Here is a 16769-nt window from a genome sequence, read left to right on the forward strand (position 1 = left end):
TTGTTTACATAGTTGACACCATAGTATACACAACTGGCTTTTTTCTTTTTTAGAGATGGGGGGGTCTCACAATGTTGTCCAGGCAGGTCTCGAACTCCTGGACTCAAGCGTCCTCCTACCTCAGCCTATTTGTTCTATGCAGAAAGATGTCTGAAGTATAGTTAGTTTAAAAGACAAATTTGAGCCAGACTCAGTGGCTCACCCTGTAATCCCACGACTTTGGGAGGCTGAGGTGAGTGGATTGCCTGAGCCCGCGGGTTCGAGACCCACCTGGGCAGCGAGACCTCATCTCTACAATAAATCAAAAAATCAGCCGGGCGTGGTAGCGCATGCCTGTAATTCCGGCTACTCGGAAGGCTGAGGTGGAAGGGATTGCCGGAGACCAGCAGGCGAGGCTGCGGCGGTCGGGAGCGGCCACTGCACTCCAGTGTGGGCAACAGATTGAGACTCCAACTCAAAAAAAAAAAAAAAAAAAGATAGATTTGGCTGACGCCTGTAATCCCAGCACTTAGGGAGGCTGAGGAGAGAGAATAGCCTGAGCCCAGGGGTTCGAGACCAAGCTGGGCAACATGGTGAGACCTCATCTCGACAATACTGTATTTTACAGGAACTGGGAAATGTCCCATGTAGTGATGTTAGCAATTCAGATGAGGAGTCAACCTCACTTATCTCGGTTTGCTTTGTGTTCCTGTCTGATTTAATTATGTTAGACGTTTATATGGTTCCAAAGTCCAAACTGCAAACCATGGCACTTGACACTCTTGTTTCCATTCCTGTCCCCTTAGTTGCCCCTCCCCTCACTATTCCTCCATTTCTATGCTTTCCCAACCCCCTCTCTTAGGCAAAAGGTAGCGTACCACAAACACTTCTCCATATTGTACTTTTTTCCTTTCTTTTTCAAGAAGGGAGATGGCCAATAGCAATAAATCCCTGTTTTATATCCATGGTTTCAGCCACCCTCCACTACTGTTTTGACTTCTAATGTCATAGTTTCCAAATGTAGGAGGTTTTTAATTAAGAAAACACAGCATGCCAAACCTTATTTTTACCTTCTCTTGAAAACTGGAAGTCGGCCGGGCTCGGTGGCTCAGCCTGTAATCCCGCGCTTTGGGAGGCCGAGGTGAGTGAATTGCCTGAGCCCGCGGGTTCAAGACCCACCTGGGCAACTTGGAGAGACCTCACCTCTACAATAAATCAAAAATTAGCCAGGCATGGTAGTGCGTGCCTGTAGTTCCAGCTACTTGGAAGGTTGAAGCAGAAGGATCGCCGAGCCCAGCAGGTCGAGGCTGCAGTGGCCGGGAGCGGCCACTGCACTCCAGTCTGGGCGACAGAGTGAGACTCCGACTCAAAAAACTTTTAAAAAAGAAAGAAAACTGGAAGTCCTGGCAACAGTCACCTGGGCCCCAAGTGCCCACATATGGCGATGATCAACTCTGTGTTCTCCATGTTAGCACAGTACCCAGCACCAGTACCTCTGGTGTCTAATACTGTTAGTGTCACCCATTGACATTTACCTGCCTGGTCTAAGGACTTCTGAGTCTACAGCTCCTAGCTGGCAATCTCCTATTGATAGCTATTCAAGCTATTTCTGGATTTTCCTTATCAAAAAAAAATATTGCACCAAGCAATTCAGCTTCGTGTGTGTGTGTGTGTGTGTGTGTGTGTGTGTGTGTGTGTGTGCGTGTGTGTGTGTGTGTGTGTTTTCCCAAGGGAACTGAAAACATGTTCACACAAAAACTTGTACACAAATGTTCCCAGTGGCATTGCTCACAAGACCTGAAAGGTGAAAACAGCATAAATGTTTATCAGCTGGGGAAAGGATAAATAAAACAGTGATCTATCCCTATGGAATATTATTCAGCCATAAAAAAAAGAATTTCTGAAACATGCTACAACCTGGATGAACCTCAAAAACATTATACCAAGTGGAAGAAGCCAGTCACCAAAAGTCATTTACGATTCTATTATCTAAAATGTCCCCAGAGGCACATAAATAGAGACGAAAGTAGATCAGTGGTTGCCAGGGGCTGGAGGGTGAGAGGTAGTAAGTGCAAATGGGAATGGGGCTTATTTGGGGGTTGATGAAAAGTTCTAAAATAGTGCTGATGGTTGCACAACTAAAACCACTCAAGTGTACATATAAATGTGAGTTGTAGCTCAATAAAATTGCTACCTGGAAAACAATACTGCAGCAAACATCCTTGAGCATTCATCCCTTTTTGTTTCTGGAATTGCTGGGCAAAGGGCCATTCTATGTCTTAATTTTTCCAGAGTGGCTAAGCCAACTTACTCCACCACAATGTGATGCTCTTGCCTCCCAGACCTTAGCTGCTCTATTGTGCCCCTGTAATGGGTGAGTGAAAAAAAATGGCATCTTGCTGTAATCGCCATTTCCCTGGTTACTATTGGGGTAGAGAAGTTTTTCATATTTATTGACCACTTATATTTTCTATTAATTTTCTACTTATATCCTGCACTCATTTTTAATTGATACATATTAGATGTACGTAGTTTTAGGGTACGTGACAACACACACATTCAAATAACTTGCAAAGATAAAATCAGTATACTTGGGATATCCATCACCTTAAATATTTGTCTTTTCTTGATGCTAAAACCCATTTTTAAAAACTGGACTGTCTTTTGATTAATTTGCACTTCTTTATGCATTCTGTATAGATACAGTTTATTATGTTGCAAATATTTTCTCATGTTAATTTTTTTTTTTTTTTGAGTTGGAGTCTCACTCTGTCGCCCAGACTGGAGAGCAGTGGCCGCTCCCGGCCACCGCAGCCTCGAGCTGCTGGGCTCCGGCGATCCTTCCTCCTCAGCCTTCCGAGTAACCGGAATTACAGGCGCGCGCTACCATGCCCGGCTGATTTTTTGATTTATTGTAGAGATGAGGTCTCACTGCCCAGGCGGGTCTCGAACCTGCGGGCTCAGGCAATCCACTCACCTCAGCCTCCCAAAGGTGCGGGATTACAGGCTGAGCCACCGAGCCCAGCTTCTCATGTTAATTTTTAATGTTTTGCTTTGCATAAGGGTCTCACTCTGTCGCCCAGGCTGGAATGCAGTGGCACGATCATGGCTACCGCAGCCTCAACCTCCTGGGTTCAAGCGATCCTTCTGTCTCAGTCAAGTAGCTGAAACTACAGGCATGCACCACCACATCCGGCTAATTTTTTTATTTATTGTAGAGATGAGGTCTTACCAATTTGCCCAGTTGGTCTTGAAAACCACTGGGCTTGGGAAATCCTCTCATCTCTGCCTCCCAAAGCGCTGGGATTACAGGGGCATGCCATCCTGCCTGGCTAACTTTTTTTATTTTTCTTTGTAGAAAAAAATATGTTGCCCAGGCTGGTCTTGAACTCCTAGGCTCAAGCGACCCTCTCGCCTCAGCCTTCCAAAGTGCTGGGATCACAGGCATCAGACACCACAGCCAGCAGTTTTTAATGTATGTAAACACTTTGCAAGTGGCTGGCACATAATGTTTACTAAGTAGGAGGCATCATTTTTATTATTAAGGAAGGCGGCGAGAATTGGTGAGGGGTTGAACCATCTAGCTGTATCCACATTTTCAATAGGTTGATTTAATTACTCGCATACTGCTAAGGACACCACCAAAGGAAGTCTGGTTCTAGGGGCTTATTTCCTACATTTTTTCTCTTATTTTGGCAAGAACTGCTCTGAGTCTGAGAGGAGCTGACATATTCAGCCTCCTGAGATAGAGTTGCAAGAGCCGCATTGCTCAGAGACTTTCTCAAACTCTGAAGTAACAAGAAAGCTGCTTTTCAGTCCTTTTCTGAAACACTTGGTACCAGAGTGAACTCCCAGAGACAGGCCAGAGCTAATCTCTCTAGTGTCATGGATGTGTCCCACCAAAAGATATGGAAGCAGATGCCAGGTACAGTGGCTCAAGCCTGTAATCCCAGCACTTTGAGAGGTCAAGGTGAGAGCAATGCCTGAGCACACGGGTTCGAGAACAGCTTGGACAACTTGGCAAGACCTCATCTCTACAAGAAACCAAAAAATTAGCTGGGCATGGTAGTATGCACCTGTAGTTCTGGCTGTTTGGAAGGCTGAGGCAGAAGGATCGCCTGAGCCCAGGAGGTTGACGCTGGGGTGACCATGAGTGTGCCACTACACTTCAGCCTAGGCAACAGAGTGAGACTCCAACTCAAAACAAGAAAAAATAGAAATGGAAGCAGACATCTTCGGTTCCTGATCTCACATCAGCAGACTTACACATCAACAGGAAACATGTTCAATCAGAGATAATGAAATCAAACTCAAAATGTCCTTTATAGTTCCTGGCTCCCTAAAGCAATTTGGAAGCAGATTTCTGATAGACTTCACCTTGCAGGCTGGTTCCTTTGCCCTGGCTGCCGCTGTGGAGACCTGGTCGACACCAGGGGCCCAAGGAAAGCTGTGGGCTCACATCCTGAGAAAGGACACACGATCCTCACCAGCCACAGATGGTCCTTACCCACAACTGCATCAGCTTATGCTCCTGATCTCGAGGGACACCCGAAACACACACACACACACACACACACACACACACACACAGGAACATTGGGCCATCTGGTTTGGTGTGGGTTTCCAGGTCATGCCTTCAACCAGGCAGAGAGGGGCAAGGGAATCACAAGGTTACATTTCACCCCTATAAGCTGGCAGTCTGAATGCTCCACTGTTTGCATTGCTCATTTCTCACTTCCAGGCTCAGGAAGCCACAGTGAGATGGTTCCTGATCTTTCCTTCCTCCCAGAATTAATGTGAGAACACACAGCAGACATCCTCCTATCAGGTACTAGAAAGAAATTCCTCAGGGCTGCATTTTGCGCCTGAGGGGAGGAAGAACGGAGACCTGAGACAAACAGCCCTGGAGCACTCTGGGCCAATGGATCGCGGCCACCTGGATCAGGTGGTGACATTGTGTCCAGGGTGTTTTTGTCCAAAGAAGTGGCTAAAAATGTGTATTCGATCTTCTTACCATCATCATAGCAGACTGGGGAGAGAACCCCGGGGCTCACATTTATTGTTAAAATACATTCCATCAAGTCTACAAAGCTGTTTAGAAAAAATTTATTTGAACATATGAAAGAAAATTTAGAGACCCCAATAAAACAGAGAAGTTCCTTTCTGAGGTGACGGGAAATCCTGACAGCTTCCCTGAGCGGTGCCATCAGCTCTGAGCTCCCGGAGCTGCAGGAAGAGCCTGTGTTCTGGCAGGGACACTCGCCTTCTCGAGGGCAGAGGCCAGACAAACGCGCTTGCAAATGCTGCTGGTCCCGACAGGATTCCTCCTGGCACAGGCTAATGGTGTGTCTGAAATGACACGTAAGAAAACAAAGGCTCACAGAATTGGCCTTTTTAAACACACCCGCAGCAATCCCTGCCGAGGGCTGGACACTCTTTCTTTCATCCACCCAACCTGGATCTCTAAGAATGTGACCAGGTAGGAGGCATCTGGACTGCGACGACTCAGAACTTCCGCACCAAGACGGTCTGCCGGCGAGGAGGGGCCGCGCAGCTGCTTCCCTAAGGTCCTCTTCTGTGGGGCCAGCCTCCCCCTTCTCAGGAAGGCTCCCTCCACCCAGGCGCAGAAGGCACGCTGCCGCCTGGCGGCATAAGGAGCCAGCCTAGCGGATGGGCCTGAATGGAAACGTCACACCCGAGATGAAGGTGTGTCCAGGGTGCGTGGGCAGGGCAGGGTGGGCGGCAGGGTGGGCCGGCACTGCCCCGTAGCCCAGCGGGGGCGTGTGGATGTGGGGGTAGAACCCAGGGGGCAGCGCTGCGTGGGGCGACTGCTGCACAGGGCCCGAGATCACCAGCTGGAGCAGGCTGCGAACAACAAGAAGAAGGGTTAGCAACCACGACCCAAGACCACGCCCAGGGCACGCGTGCAGGTGCCACCATCCCTCTCTGCCCCCAGCCTGGACTCGGGGCACCCGCACACGCCCTGTGTGCGAGAGTGGGTCCTGCACCCACGCTGCAGACCACAGAGCTCCTCTGCCCTGAGCAGGTGGCCCACGTAGACCCATCCTGGCCTCCACTCCCAAGGGCTGAGACTGAGACGCCCAGCCCACAGGACAGCAGACACACTTCCTCCAAGTCATCCTGAATGGCCGAGTCCTAACTGAACCAAGCATAAGCCCCATGAAAGCCGGCCTCGCAGATGGCCCTAAAATCAAGTCTGCAAGGCGCCCTCCAGGGGGCCCGGGCCTGGACCTGCCTTACTGACCTCTGGGTGCACGTCCTCTCCCACTGCTGCCCTGTGGAGCCTCTCCTGCTCGCATGCTCCTCCAGGCCAGGGCAACACTCCCCCCCACCCAGCACAGGGACTCTGGGAACGGCCACGCACTCCCACGCCGGAGCCCCCTCCGCCATGGGCCTCCCTCGTGGTTCAGCACACCCAGAGCGCCCAGCCCCCTGAATTCGACACCACCTTCCAGTGCTGGGCCCCTTCTAAGATGCCGGAGTTTCTCATCAGCCCTTCCTTTTTGTTTGTTTGTTCACTTGTTTTTTAAGAGAGGAGGTCATGCTGTTGGCCAGGACCAAGTATTGTTGAACTCCTGGGCTCAAGTATTCCGCCCACCTCAGCCTCTCAAAGTGCTGTGATTACAGGTGTGAGTCACTGCGCCTGGCCAAGCCCCTCCCTTGTAGCTCCCCCAGTGATCTGTAGAACCCCCCAGAACTCCCCGACTCTGCTCAGCATCCCAGCCCTCCCCCGCCACAGCCTGCCCCCATCCTGTCACCAGCCTCAAGCGACAACTCCCGAGGGAACTCCCGAGGGTTCTCCCAAGAGTAACAAGCTCTTGGGCCCTCCTGGCTTCGGGACACAAGCCTCCTCCCTGCCCTGTCTCACCCTCACTCCTGCTTCGTGAGCCTCTGCCACAGACAGACCGGTTCTGCGCACGGGCTGGGTCCCATGTCTAGAGCACCAAACCGGTCTCTCCCATCACAAAGCCACCTGCCAGGCCCTGCTGTGCCCATGCCTTGTCCCCAGGTTCTCTGTTCCATGAGCTGATTTTCCAGCACACTACCCTGCTGGGCCCAGCCGCAGCCCATTCTTGGGCCACTTCACCCTCCACTGGGCCCTGAACTGCCTCTGCCCAAGCCCTGGAGCTGAGTGAAGAAGCGGCAGATCTGCCACACACCAGCTCACCCCTCCACACTCAGGGCGTGAGGAGAGCTCATGCATTTGTGTCCAAGGCTCTTCTGAGCCCCCTCCATTCTGTCACTATGTTTTTATAGCTCTAGGTAAGAAATTCAACAAAAAAACTAACAAACCAAAGAAGGGAGTACTGCAGAGGCAACAGTTAGAGCATGTGATTATGTGAGCCTGCACAGCCTGCAAGAGACAGAAATCATTTCAGGAAATTTCCAGTCCAGTCAAGAAGACAGCTGACATAGAGGCCACAGGAGTCAGAGACACGTCAAGCAACCATTGTTTCCTACCCTCACGTCAGTGCCAGGCCTGCCCCTGAGGCAGGGGCTCCCAGAGCTTTGTCTGGAGAGGCAGCCACAGGCTCCTGGGGAGAGACAGGGTCAGAAGCTCCAGAGCAGGACCCGCAGGAATTGTTGAAAGGTTCCAAGGGCCCCAGCATGAACCCCAGGTAATAGGGCTAAGATGTGAGGGGCTACAACCTGTCATTATTTTAACTCTCTGAAAACACTAAAACATTACATAAAAGCTGTGGACAAGAGAGGAAAATGTCACAAAGGATTACTGCATGAGGGGGAAAGGTGCCAACTGACACCAACAATGCTCTCGAATATGGGGAAGCTTCTGGAACCCAGACCAAAAAATGAAGGGAGAGAGCAGGCTCCTGAGGGAAAGGGGCGCTCTGGATGGTCTATGCGCTCTATGGCTACACCACCCTCGAGTAGGGCGGTCTCACCCCACCTCACTCTACACTACCCCCCTGGGCTGTGCACCTCTCCTGACACCTGCCTGAAAGAGTGGCATGGATGAGAGCCCCAACCACAGCACCAGGACACAGGTCCTCTGCAGGCTGTGAACACGAACCTGGATTCAAACTACGCATGCTTCTGTCTCTACCAGACGGTACTGCCCAGACTCGCCAAACCTTGCAGAGCCAATGACCAGGTCCTGGGTGCACCCCAGCACGACCGAGCTGGCTCACTGCCCCTCCGTCCACACTGCCCGCCAACACCAGCCCTGGAACCCCACGTCTCTGTGTTAAAGACCAATGTGATGGGTCTGAAGAAAGAAGAACATGAATGACATTGCAGCTTAACTCCTCTGTTTTTCCTTTCTGCAAACCCTGTCCATGTGCATAGTTCTGCCTTCAGCTATAAACATTCCCTCCCACAGCACACCTGCTATTTTTAGTGGATACATAATGTTCTTTCCTTCTGATGTATCACATCTAATTTACTAAGTATCCCTAGCTGTGGGAGAGATAGGTTGCCGCCTGAACAACACTGCATCTGTATGAAACAGCTTTTGTACATATACCTTTTTGGATCCACTTCTTGGTATAGTCACAGAAACAAAATTCCCAAGTTACTGAAAGAACAGTAATAGTGACAACGGCTAACACTTATTAGATACTCATTCAGACCAAGTACTATTCTAAATACTTTATGTATTTTCACTCATTTAACCCCCACAAAAACCCTGCAGCAGGGGGGTGGGGAGGCAAGAGGGTTGTGAGCAAGGTCTTGTGCATTTCTTGAGTTTACACATGAGAAGCCTGAGGCAGCAGAGGGGAGAGAACTTGCCCAGGTCATATGGACAGGAATTCTCACCATGACCTGCGTGATCACACAGTTCCTGCTTTTCACCCCACAACTGCATCTGTAGAGGTTTCGGTGTGGCAAGGACGACTCTGAGAAACTTGCAAATTCTACCCCATTTTATCCTCGCTGTCACACTATGAAGCAGGTATTGCCCCCTACCCCATTTTATAAGGGAGGAAACGAGGCTCAGGGACAGGATAAGCAACTTCCCAAGCGTCACAGCAAATCACAGAGCTGCACTCAGAGTCTAGGTCTGTGCGGCCTGATGGCCAAGTGCTGGCACAACCAATATACCAGGCGCCATGGCTGCAGCTCTGTGTTGCTTCCCAAAGGGCCGTGCAGTTTGCAGTGTTACCAGAAGGTCACTGCTCAGCCTCACCACTAAACTGGTGCATGCTCATTTAGTGAGCGTCAATGGCACACAGAGTATACTTGCTTCTTTCCTCGACTCACAAAAAGATGACTTTTTACCCATGTTTACTCACTACCTAGAGTTCTTCTCAGGTGGGCCCTCGGTCATATCCATTCCCTACTTATCATCAGCTCTTTAAGGGGTTCCTTATAGAGAGAAGCTCTAGACCCTGCAGAACAAATAACCCCCAAGGAACCCAGGACAAAGGGGTCTGTCTCCCCAATCCTGCCCCAGTCTGCCAACCCAGCTAGAAGTCTCAAGAGGACACTTACTTATTATGGGGCAGCCTGGAGCACAAGGTTCTCAGGTCATCTGAAATTAAGGAGACACATGATTGAGGAACAGTGGAGACAACATGTGAATGTTCAATGAGGCTCTTTTCAGAGATGCTAGCAAGACAGTAAGAGCGCCCTGTATTCCAAGCATCAAGTAGAACCTGGTTCTCCTTTTTTAAAATTTTTGCTTTAACAAACTAGGCCCGAAACAGAAGACATCACTTAGGAAAGGGGCGGCACTGTTGGCAACTTGTCAAATGGCTGGGAAAGAGCCCAGCCACCCAAGGCATGCCAAGAGCCCATCGCCAGGGACCCTCCCTTGGGGCCACAAGCAACCCTCTTGAACAATTCAACAGTTAAAAGGCAAACACAAGCATATCATTAGCATCAGATCATCCTCTGGGGAGAATCCAAGCATCAAAATGCAGAACCCTCAGAACAGAAGATGGGAATATCGTGTGCCTTGACTGGGTAGAGTTACAAGGGGTTAAACATTTGTCAAAAATCATCAAACTCTGTACTTAAACCTGTGTGTTGTACTGTATGTAAATTATGCCTTAATAAAAGGGAGCAGAGAAAGAAAAAATATTCCTCAAGAGAAAAGATATCCATGCTCCCGAGGAGTCTGCAGTCCTGGGCAAAAAGAGCCAGGAGACACTCAGATGTCATATCTGCAACATGTCAGAACCCTGACGGGGGTGAGCAGGGAGGGTGGAGTGACAGGGCCCGACCAGGGGATGTTCCGCAACTTCCACCCGCCCCCAGGTGGAAAAGCAGTACTCAAAGCAGCAAAACCAGCACCTGTCCAGGTGTCCCTACTGTCTTCTGCTGGACAGTGGTGTCCCTGCTCCCGGGAGGCCTGGGCCTGGGCCTCGCTCACCTCTTGTGCAAAGCAGGGCTCCCGAGGCCATGGCCACCTGCAAAGCCTGCGCCAGCCGGTCCAGCGAGAGCTCGATCTCCTGGGAGGCGTTGAGGGGGTTCAGCTCATCCGCCAGCCTGTTGATCTCCTCCACCAGGGGGACCATGTGGTCAAACAGGATCAATCCCAGGCGCCCGTAAAGATTCTTCTCGGTCAAGTGCAGCTGAAGCGTCATGAGAACCTGCAGGACACTGAGGTGGAGTTTCGAGTACAAGATGTGGGAGTCTCTGTCCATCCCCACGCTCAGGTCCTTGGCAACCTTGTTATTGACGTGGCCATTGGCTAAGCAGGGCTTCTTTTTCCTTTTATAAGCCAGAGGGGCCTTCACACACCAGCGGATCAATCCAATGAGCGGAGTGAGCTCTAAAAATCCTATCGGTAGATTGGCTGCAATCGGCGTATTTAAAAAAGTGATGAGAATCAGCCTTGGGTCCTCAAAAATCCAGTTGACAATCATTTCAAGCAAGTCCAAAGGTGGGATGAGATCATCTGCAAACAAAGACCGTTATGTCAGGTGTGTTCTTGGCCTGGGGACAAGAGCAGGACGTGGAGAGAAGGGAGACGGACCCCTAAGTTCACAGCACTCACCGCCTGACAGGCATATCACAACCCCTGGCTTATCTGTTCTCTGTCTCCCTTCCCAGAGCATCCACTCCATAGGGGCGAGCACCCTTGCCTCTTTTCGTGTTACATCCCCAGTGCCCAGGACCGTCTGGTCCAGGGAGAGGCTCAAGAATTACATCTTCTGTCAGCAATTCCCTAGAACTCCATTATGCTTTGAGGAAATTTCCTATGTGTTAATCTACATAGAATTCCTCACTTTTTATGTCCAAAGCTATACCACACTTCACCTCTCCCCTTGTGAATAGGTTTCCTCCCTGTATTCAATCTCCTGCATGGTACAGTGACAGCTGTGGTGGCCATCAGGGAGCAGCTCAGAGTCTTGTCAGTCATCTGTCAGCTGCCAAGGGCCATCCCAGCCCCAAAACTGTTGTCTAAGCAACAGTCTGACCTCTTGAAACCTGTGAAATCTGGCATGCCCTGTGGCCTACATGGAAAATAAGGACAGGGCCAGGCATGGTGGCTCATGCCTGTAATCCTCCCAGCATGTAGGGAAGCCAAGGTGGGAGGATCACTTGAGCTCAGGAATTCAAGATCAGCCTAGGCAACATACAGAGACCTCATTTTTACAAAAATTTTAAAAATTAGCCAAGTGTGGTGGCATGTGCCTGTTGTCCCAGGTACTGAGGAGGCTGAGACAGAAGGATCACCTGGGCCCAGAAGGCTGAGGTTGCAGTGAGCCATAATTGTGCCACTGCATTCCAGCCTAGGTGATGGAGTAAGACCCTAAATACACACACACACACACACACACACACACACACACACACACACACACACACACACACACAATCAAGTGGTTAGTAGGAGACCAACACTAAACAAAAATGGAAAATGCTGAAGGCTCTCAAACTGTTGGTTTGGCTATTAGACCAGCACGAGAAAGAGCCTATTTTTCAGCCCTCTGAACAGCAAGAGGCAAGGTAGAGGAGGAACCAGAAACACAGGTAGAAAAGCAGGCCATGAGCCTGGCTCTGCACAGAAAGCTGCTCACCAGGGCTCATAACTTCCCGGCATGGAAAATAAGGCCCACAGCCCCTGCCTGGAAGTCACACAAGGCAGGGAGGATCACACTAGGACAGGACACAGACACAGAAGGACTCCGTGCACTAGAAAGCCTGCTTGTCAATCTCTGCCCCATGGAACCCGCCCTAGGGGAGGAAAGTGGACAGCAGAGCACAGTGGGTGGGGTCTGAGCTCCAATCCAATTTGATCACAGCTTGTCAATATCTACTGCTTTCTTTTTAACTGGGAGTTCGACTACAGGGCTCTGCTGCTAGACAGGGATGAGACAGGGACTTCTTCCGGCTGAAGCCAAATGCCATGTCACAGCCAATCTGAAGCCCTCTCTTGGCTTTCTGCTAAGGAAATCCCAAAAACATCGCTCAGAGTAGAACTGATACATATGCCTCCTATTGCAGGGCACTGAGGACGCAGCACCACCTATACAGCAGTGATGCCAAAAAGGTTTAACTTGAATCTTTTCATAAGGAAACAAACAGGCAACATTCTATAAAACAACAGGCTGGCACCTTTAAAAAATGTTAGTGTCATAAAAGATTCTTTTTTTTTTTAAAGTAGGATTTATTGAGAGGACAGACAAGCTCCCAGAGCAGGAGAGGATCCTAGGGGGTTGCCCAAAAAGATTCTTTTTAAATGCCAGGGAGCTGGTATAGATTTTAAAAGACCAGAGATGTGACAACAATGTACAATGTATGATTCTTGAATAGATCCACAATTTTCCTGATCCCTTAAAGCAAAAAAAGACATAAAGACACTTCTGAGACAATCAAGGAAATCCAAATATAGGCTATATGTTAGATAACAGTATCCCATTGACATCAGATTTCTTAGGAGTAATAATGGTATCATGGTTATGTAAGAGAATGTTCTTGTTCTTAGGAGAGATACACTTAAGTATCTGGTACGTGATACCAACAACAAATTCCCAATAGTTCAGGAAAATAATGCTTGAGGTGTGTGTGTCAAGAAAGAAAAAGAGAGTATATGGCCAAACGTTAATAATAATGGTTGAATCTAGCTAAGAAGTATATGAATATCTGTTATACTCTTCTTGCAGCTTTTCTGAAGTTTTGAAATTTTTCAAAGTAAAAAGTGGGGAATAAAATAGCAAGTTACGTGTCTAGGGAGCAGACGATGGCTCACCAGACACTGGCTTTTTTGGTCACTTGCCACTTGAACCATCTGAACTCAGGCAAATGGGTATCACTAAGGACTGAGTTCAGGTGGCCAACAACTTTAGCACTCACCCTAAAATAAAAGCATACATTTCAGAGAAAAAAAGGTCAAAGCATTCACAGATGTTTCGCCTAGGTATTCAATGGAAAATAAAACTTGCAATCAGGGAAAGTATCTTTAATGGAAACAATCTGTTCAAAGTTTACCTGATGACAGGTCATAGAGTGCAGTGACGGAAGTTATGAACTGGCAGCAGAATCGAGGGCTGGCACTGAATATCTGCTTCAGCGTCTGAATGGATCCCGGCACCAAACAGCAGTAGTCATCCACAAGGGCCCTGGCTAACCTCACACAGTAGACCACAGGTGTCCGCTGGAAAGAAGCCACAGTCCACGTACTGCAGGTGTCATGAGCTAGTAGACAAGCAACTGCACACAGATGGTGAACACCACCAGAATTGGCAGAACCTCTTCTAAGATGGAAAAAAGATGCTACTGGCTTAGCAGGGGTTGGCAATCTAAAGTCCACAGCCCAAATCTGTTCTACTGTCATTTTTCTAAATAAAGTTGGAGACACAGCCATATTCATTTCTTTGCCTATTGCCTAAGGCTGCCCTTGCACTAGAAGGACAGAGTTGAGTAGCTGTGAGAGAGACTGTGTGACCTGCAAAGCCTAAAATATTTTACTATCTTGCTCTTCACATAAAACATCTGTCAGCCCTTGCTTTAAAATTTACTTAGGTGGCCACATGTGGTAGTTCATGCCTGTAATCCCAGTACTTTGGGAGGCTGAGGGGGGAGGATTGCTTGAGTCCAGGAGTTCAAGACAAGCCTGGACAACATAGTGAAGACCTCATCTCTACTAAAAATTAGCCGGATGTGGTGGCACACAGTTGTAGTCTCAGCTACTCGAGAGGCTGAGGTTGAAGGATTACCTGAGCCCAGAAGGCCAAGGCTGCAGTGAGTCATGAACGTGCCACTGCAATCCAGTCTGGGTGACACAGTGAGACCCCAGAGACCCCAACTTAAAAAAAAAAGAACACCAGTCTCCTCGGGAGGAAGCAGTAGCCCCTTGCCCCAGTATGGCAAATCCTGACCCAAGTCACTAAACCCCTTTCCTGTAGTTGACAGCATCACAGCATGACAGCATCACAAGGGTTAAATGAAAAACTACATGATAAATTAGGAGATGCTAAACTTGGTTCCACTGTCAAGGGATAAAGGTAATCCTGGGGTTAAATACAATACACGTGATCAATTTAGATACCCCAGAAATTGGATTGCTGGGAATTAAGGTACAGATTCCACTGAGATTTACCTATGCACTTCAAATATGCACTTATTTTTGCTAGTCAAATTTCAAAGATAAACAAGATTACAAAAAAAATTTAATTAAATTTGAAAAAAAGATTTCAAGCACTTGGGAAGAAAGCAGGTTTATAAAACTCAATGCAGTAGTAAATTCTGATAGCTTGAGGGAGGATCAGATTAGTCAAAATTTGCCACTAATAATTGCTCTCAATGGATTATCCATTTTTCAAAGACTATTAGTAGTTTTTAAAAAAAGTAAAACAAAATGAATTTTCCAAAATGCCATCCTAACACTAAACTTATAAACATTTTTCCTTTGATATTTAAAAACACTCTAGGGCTGGACACAGTGTTTCACACTTGTAATACCAGCACTTTGGTAGGTCGAGGCAGGAGGATTGCTTGAGCCCAGTTCAAGATCAGCCTAGACAACACAGCAATACCTTGTCTCTACAAAAAAATAAAAATAAATAAAAATAAATACATAAACCCTTGCACTCAGCCTAAAAAAGCTAAATAAATTTTTAAAAACACTCTAGAAGGTGCTGATATCTATATCCATTAGAAGAGCCATCAGGCCAGGCGCAGTGGCTCATGCCTATGATCCCAGCACTTTGGGAAGCCGAGGTGAGAGGATTGCCTAAGCCCACGGGTTCGAGAGCAACCTGGGCAACTTGGCGCGACCTCACCCCTGCAATAAATCAAGAAAAATTAGCCAGGCGTGAAGACACATGCCTGTAGTTCCAGCTACTTGAAAGGCTGAGGCAGAAAGATTGCCTGAGCCCAGTAGGTCCAGTCTTCATTGGCTGTGAGCATACCATTGCACTCCAGCCTGGGTGACAGAGTGACACTCCAACTCAAATTTTTAAAAAAATTACAAAAGAGCCATCAACTTTTTTTGTCACCCTAGACCAATGCAAAATAATTCACTTGTTTATTAACCCAACTGTGTAAAAAACAAACTTCTACAGACAGCAGAAGTGGTAAACACTGCCCCAACTATAAGATATACCGTGATGTTTCTATAAAAATCCTATCTTTGAGACTGCATGCATGTTTTCAGAATCCTACCTTATCAATTTCCCCTAAAAAAAAGGTTTTTCACTTGTTCTAAAGAGGAGGCTATTTCTTTTTCCTTCCTTAAAAAATTTCATTTGCCATTACAAACTACTGTATTCTCAAGAATGGTAACGATCTGTATGTAAAAATGAAACTGGGGTTCACTATACTGGTATCGCGACACAGGGCAGTAATGATCGAGGGTATAATATACGTGGAATAAAGCCTCTCCAGAAATCCAATTACATGAAAATTCCTGACATTAAACTCATTCTCAGAGACTCAGAAGAAGGGCTAATCTAGATAAGTACCTGGAGCCAGGAAGCGGCACACTCCAGCACTGGGATTCGACACACAGCCACAGCCATAGAGACCAGTTTTCCCAACAAGCTCATCCGGCTGTCATCAGCTTTGTTCCCTTGAGGGCTGAAAAGGGATGAGAAAATTAACTGCCGAACAGAGTCCTTGGTTTGCTCCTGGAAATAATTGCACATGATTTCAAGAAGTTGAAGCTCCTGGAGTGAATTCAGTCTCTGCAAAACAAAATCCAGGAAGGGCTGTAAGAAATTTGGCTCTAACACGCTTACTAATTCACACAGTAAGAAAACAGGAAATGTATTCTCTTCCCCGGGGTACTCTTCACCATTCTGAAGCTCAGATCCCAGGGAGAACTTGGCTGTTAATCTTAGGAAAAAAGTCATAGGTTCCATTATGCATCACCCTGGAGGACTCAGGATGGCCCACAAGAGTTTGAGCCCCTTGGTAACAGACTAGCAGGCCTTCAGTGAGTGGGGGAGTCTCCAAAGTCTCTTCCTTGAACACCCGAGACTCGGCTGTCACACACCCCGAAAACAGGTCCACGACTGAGCAATGCAGCAGACCGCGGGCCTGGGGGCTGCTGCAGGGGCAGAGACAAGGCCGGAGCTCCTGTAACGAAGGGCGTCTGCGGTCTGACAAGCACTTGTCACTCCGGGGCGAGGAGGCGAGGCTGCCTGTCGCGACACGGTGGGGCAGCCCCCGGCCACCGCACCTTGGGCTGCGCGCCGCGCTCCTTGGGCACCTGGAACACGAACTCCTCCAGCAGCTCCACGGGGCCCTTGTCCACGATGGGCAGCGGCGCGCTCTGCAGCTGGCTGCTGAAGTAGATGTCCAGGTGGTACAGCACCTCCTTGGCGGCGCTGAGCGCGTCGCGGCGCAGCAGCGAG

At 48.5% G+C, this 16769-nt stretch overlaps 1 protein-coding gene across 1 annotated transcript; it reads right to left on the minus strand.

The window, feature by feature from the left end:
• Positions 1-5069: 5069 nt before the first annotated feature.
• Positions 5070-16763, minus strand: CUNH7orf26 (chromosome unknown C7orf26 homolog). The gene is made up of 6 exons (XM_021718908.1): positions 16595-16763; positions 15876-16097; positions 13402-13567; positions 10337-10864; positions 9454-9493; positions 5070-5844 (listed from the first exon to the last, which is right to left on the minus strand). Exons 2-6 carry the CDS (start codon positions 16056-16058, stop codon positions 5643-5645), a joined length of 1119 nt encoding a protein of 372 aa, XP_021574583.1. The 5' UTR covers positions 16059-16097; positions 16595-16763; the 3' UTR covers positions 5070-5642.
• Positions 16764-16769: the final 6 nt, after the last annotated feature.

The sequence above is a fragment of the Carlito syrichta genome, unplaced genomic scaffold, assembly GCF_000164805.1.
Source record: "Carlito syrichta isolate Samal-C Ts95f unplaced genomic scaffold, Tarsius_syrichta-2.0.1 Scaffold113490, whole genome shotgun sequence".
Lineage (NCBI taxonomy): Eukaryota > Metazoa > Chordata > Mammalia > Primates > Tarsiidae > Carlito > Carlito syrichta.

Excerpts from the sequence above, each read along its gene's own strand:
- CUNH7orf26 (XM_021718908.1), bottom strand. The coding sequence starts at position 16,058 with ATGTGCAATTATTTCCAGGAGCAAACCAAGGACTCTGTTCGGCAGTTA. Across the intron at positions 10,865-13,401 it reads ACTCTATGACCTGTCATCAG|ATGATCTCATCCCACCTTTG; the intron begins GTAAACTTTGAA and ends CTTTGTTTGCAG. Across the intron at positions 9,494-10,336 it reads AGCCCTGCTTTGCACAAGAG|ATGACCTGAGAACCTTGTGC; the intron begins GTGAGCGAGGCC and ends CCTTAATTTCAG.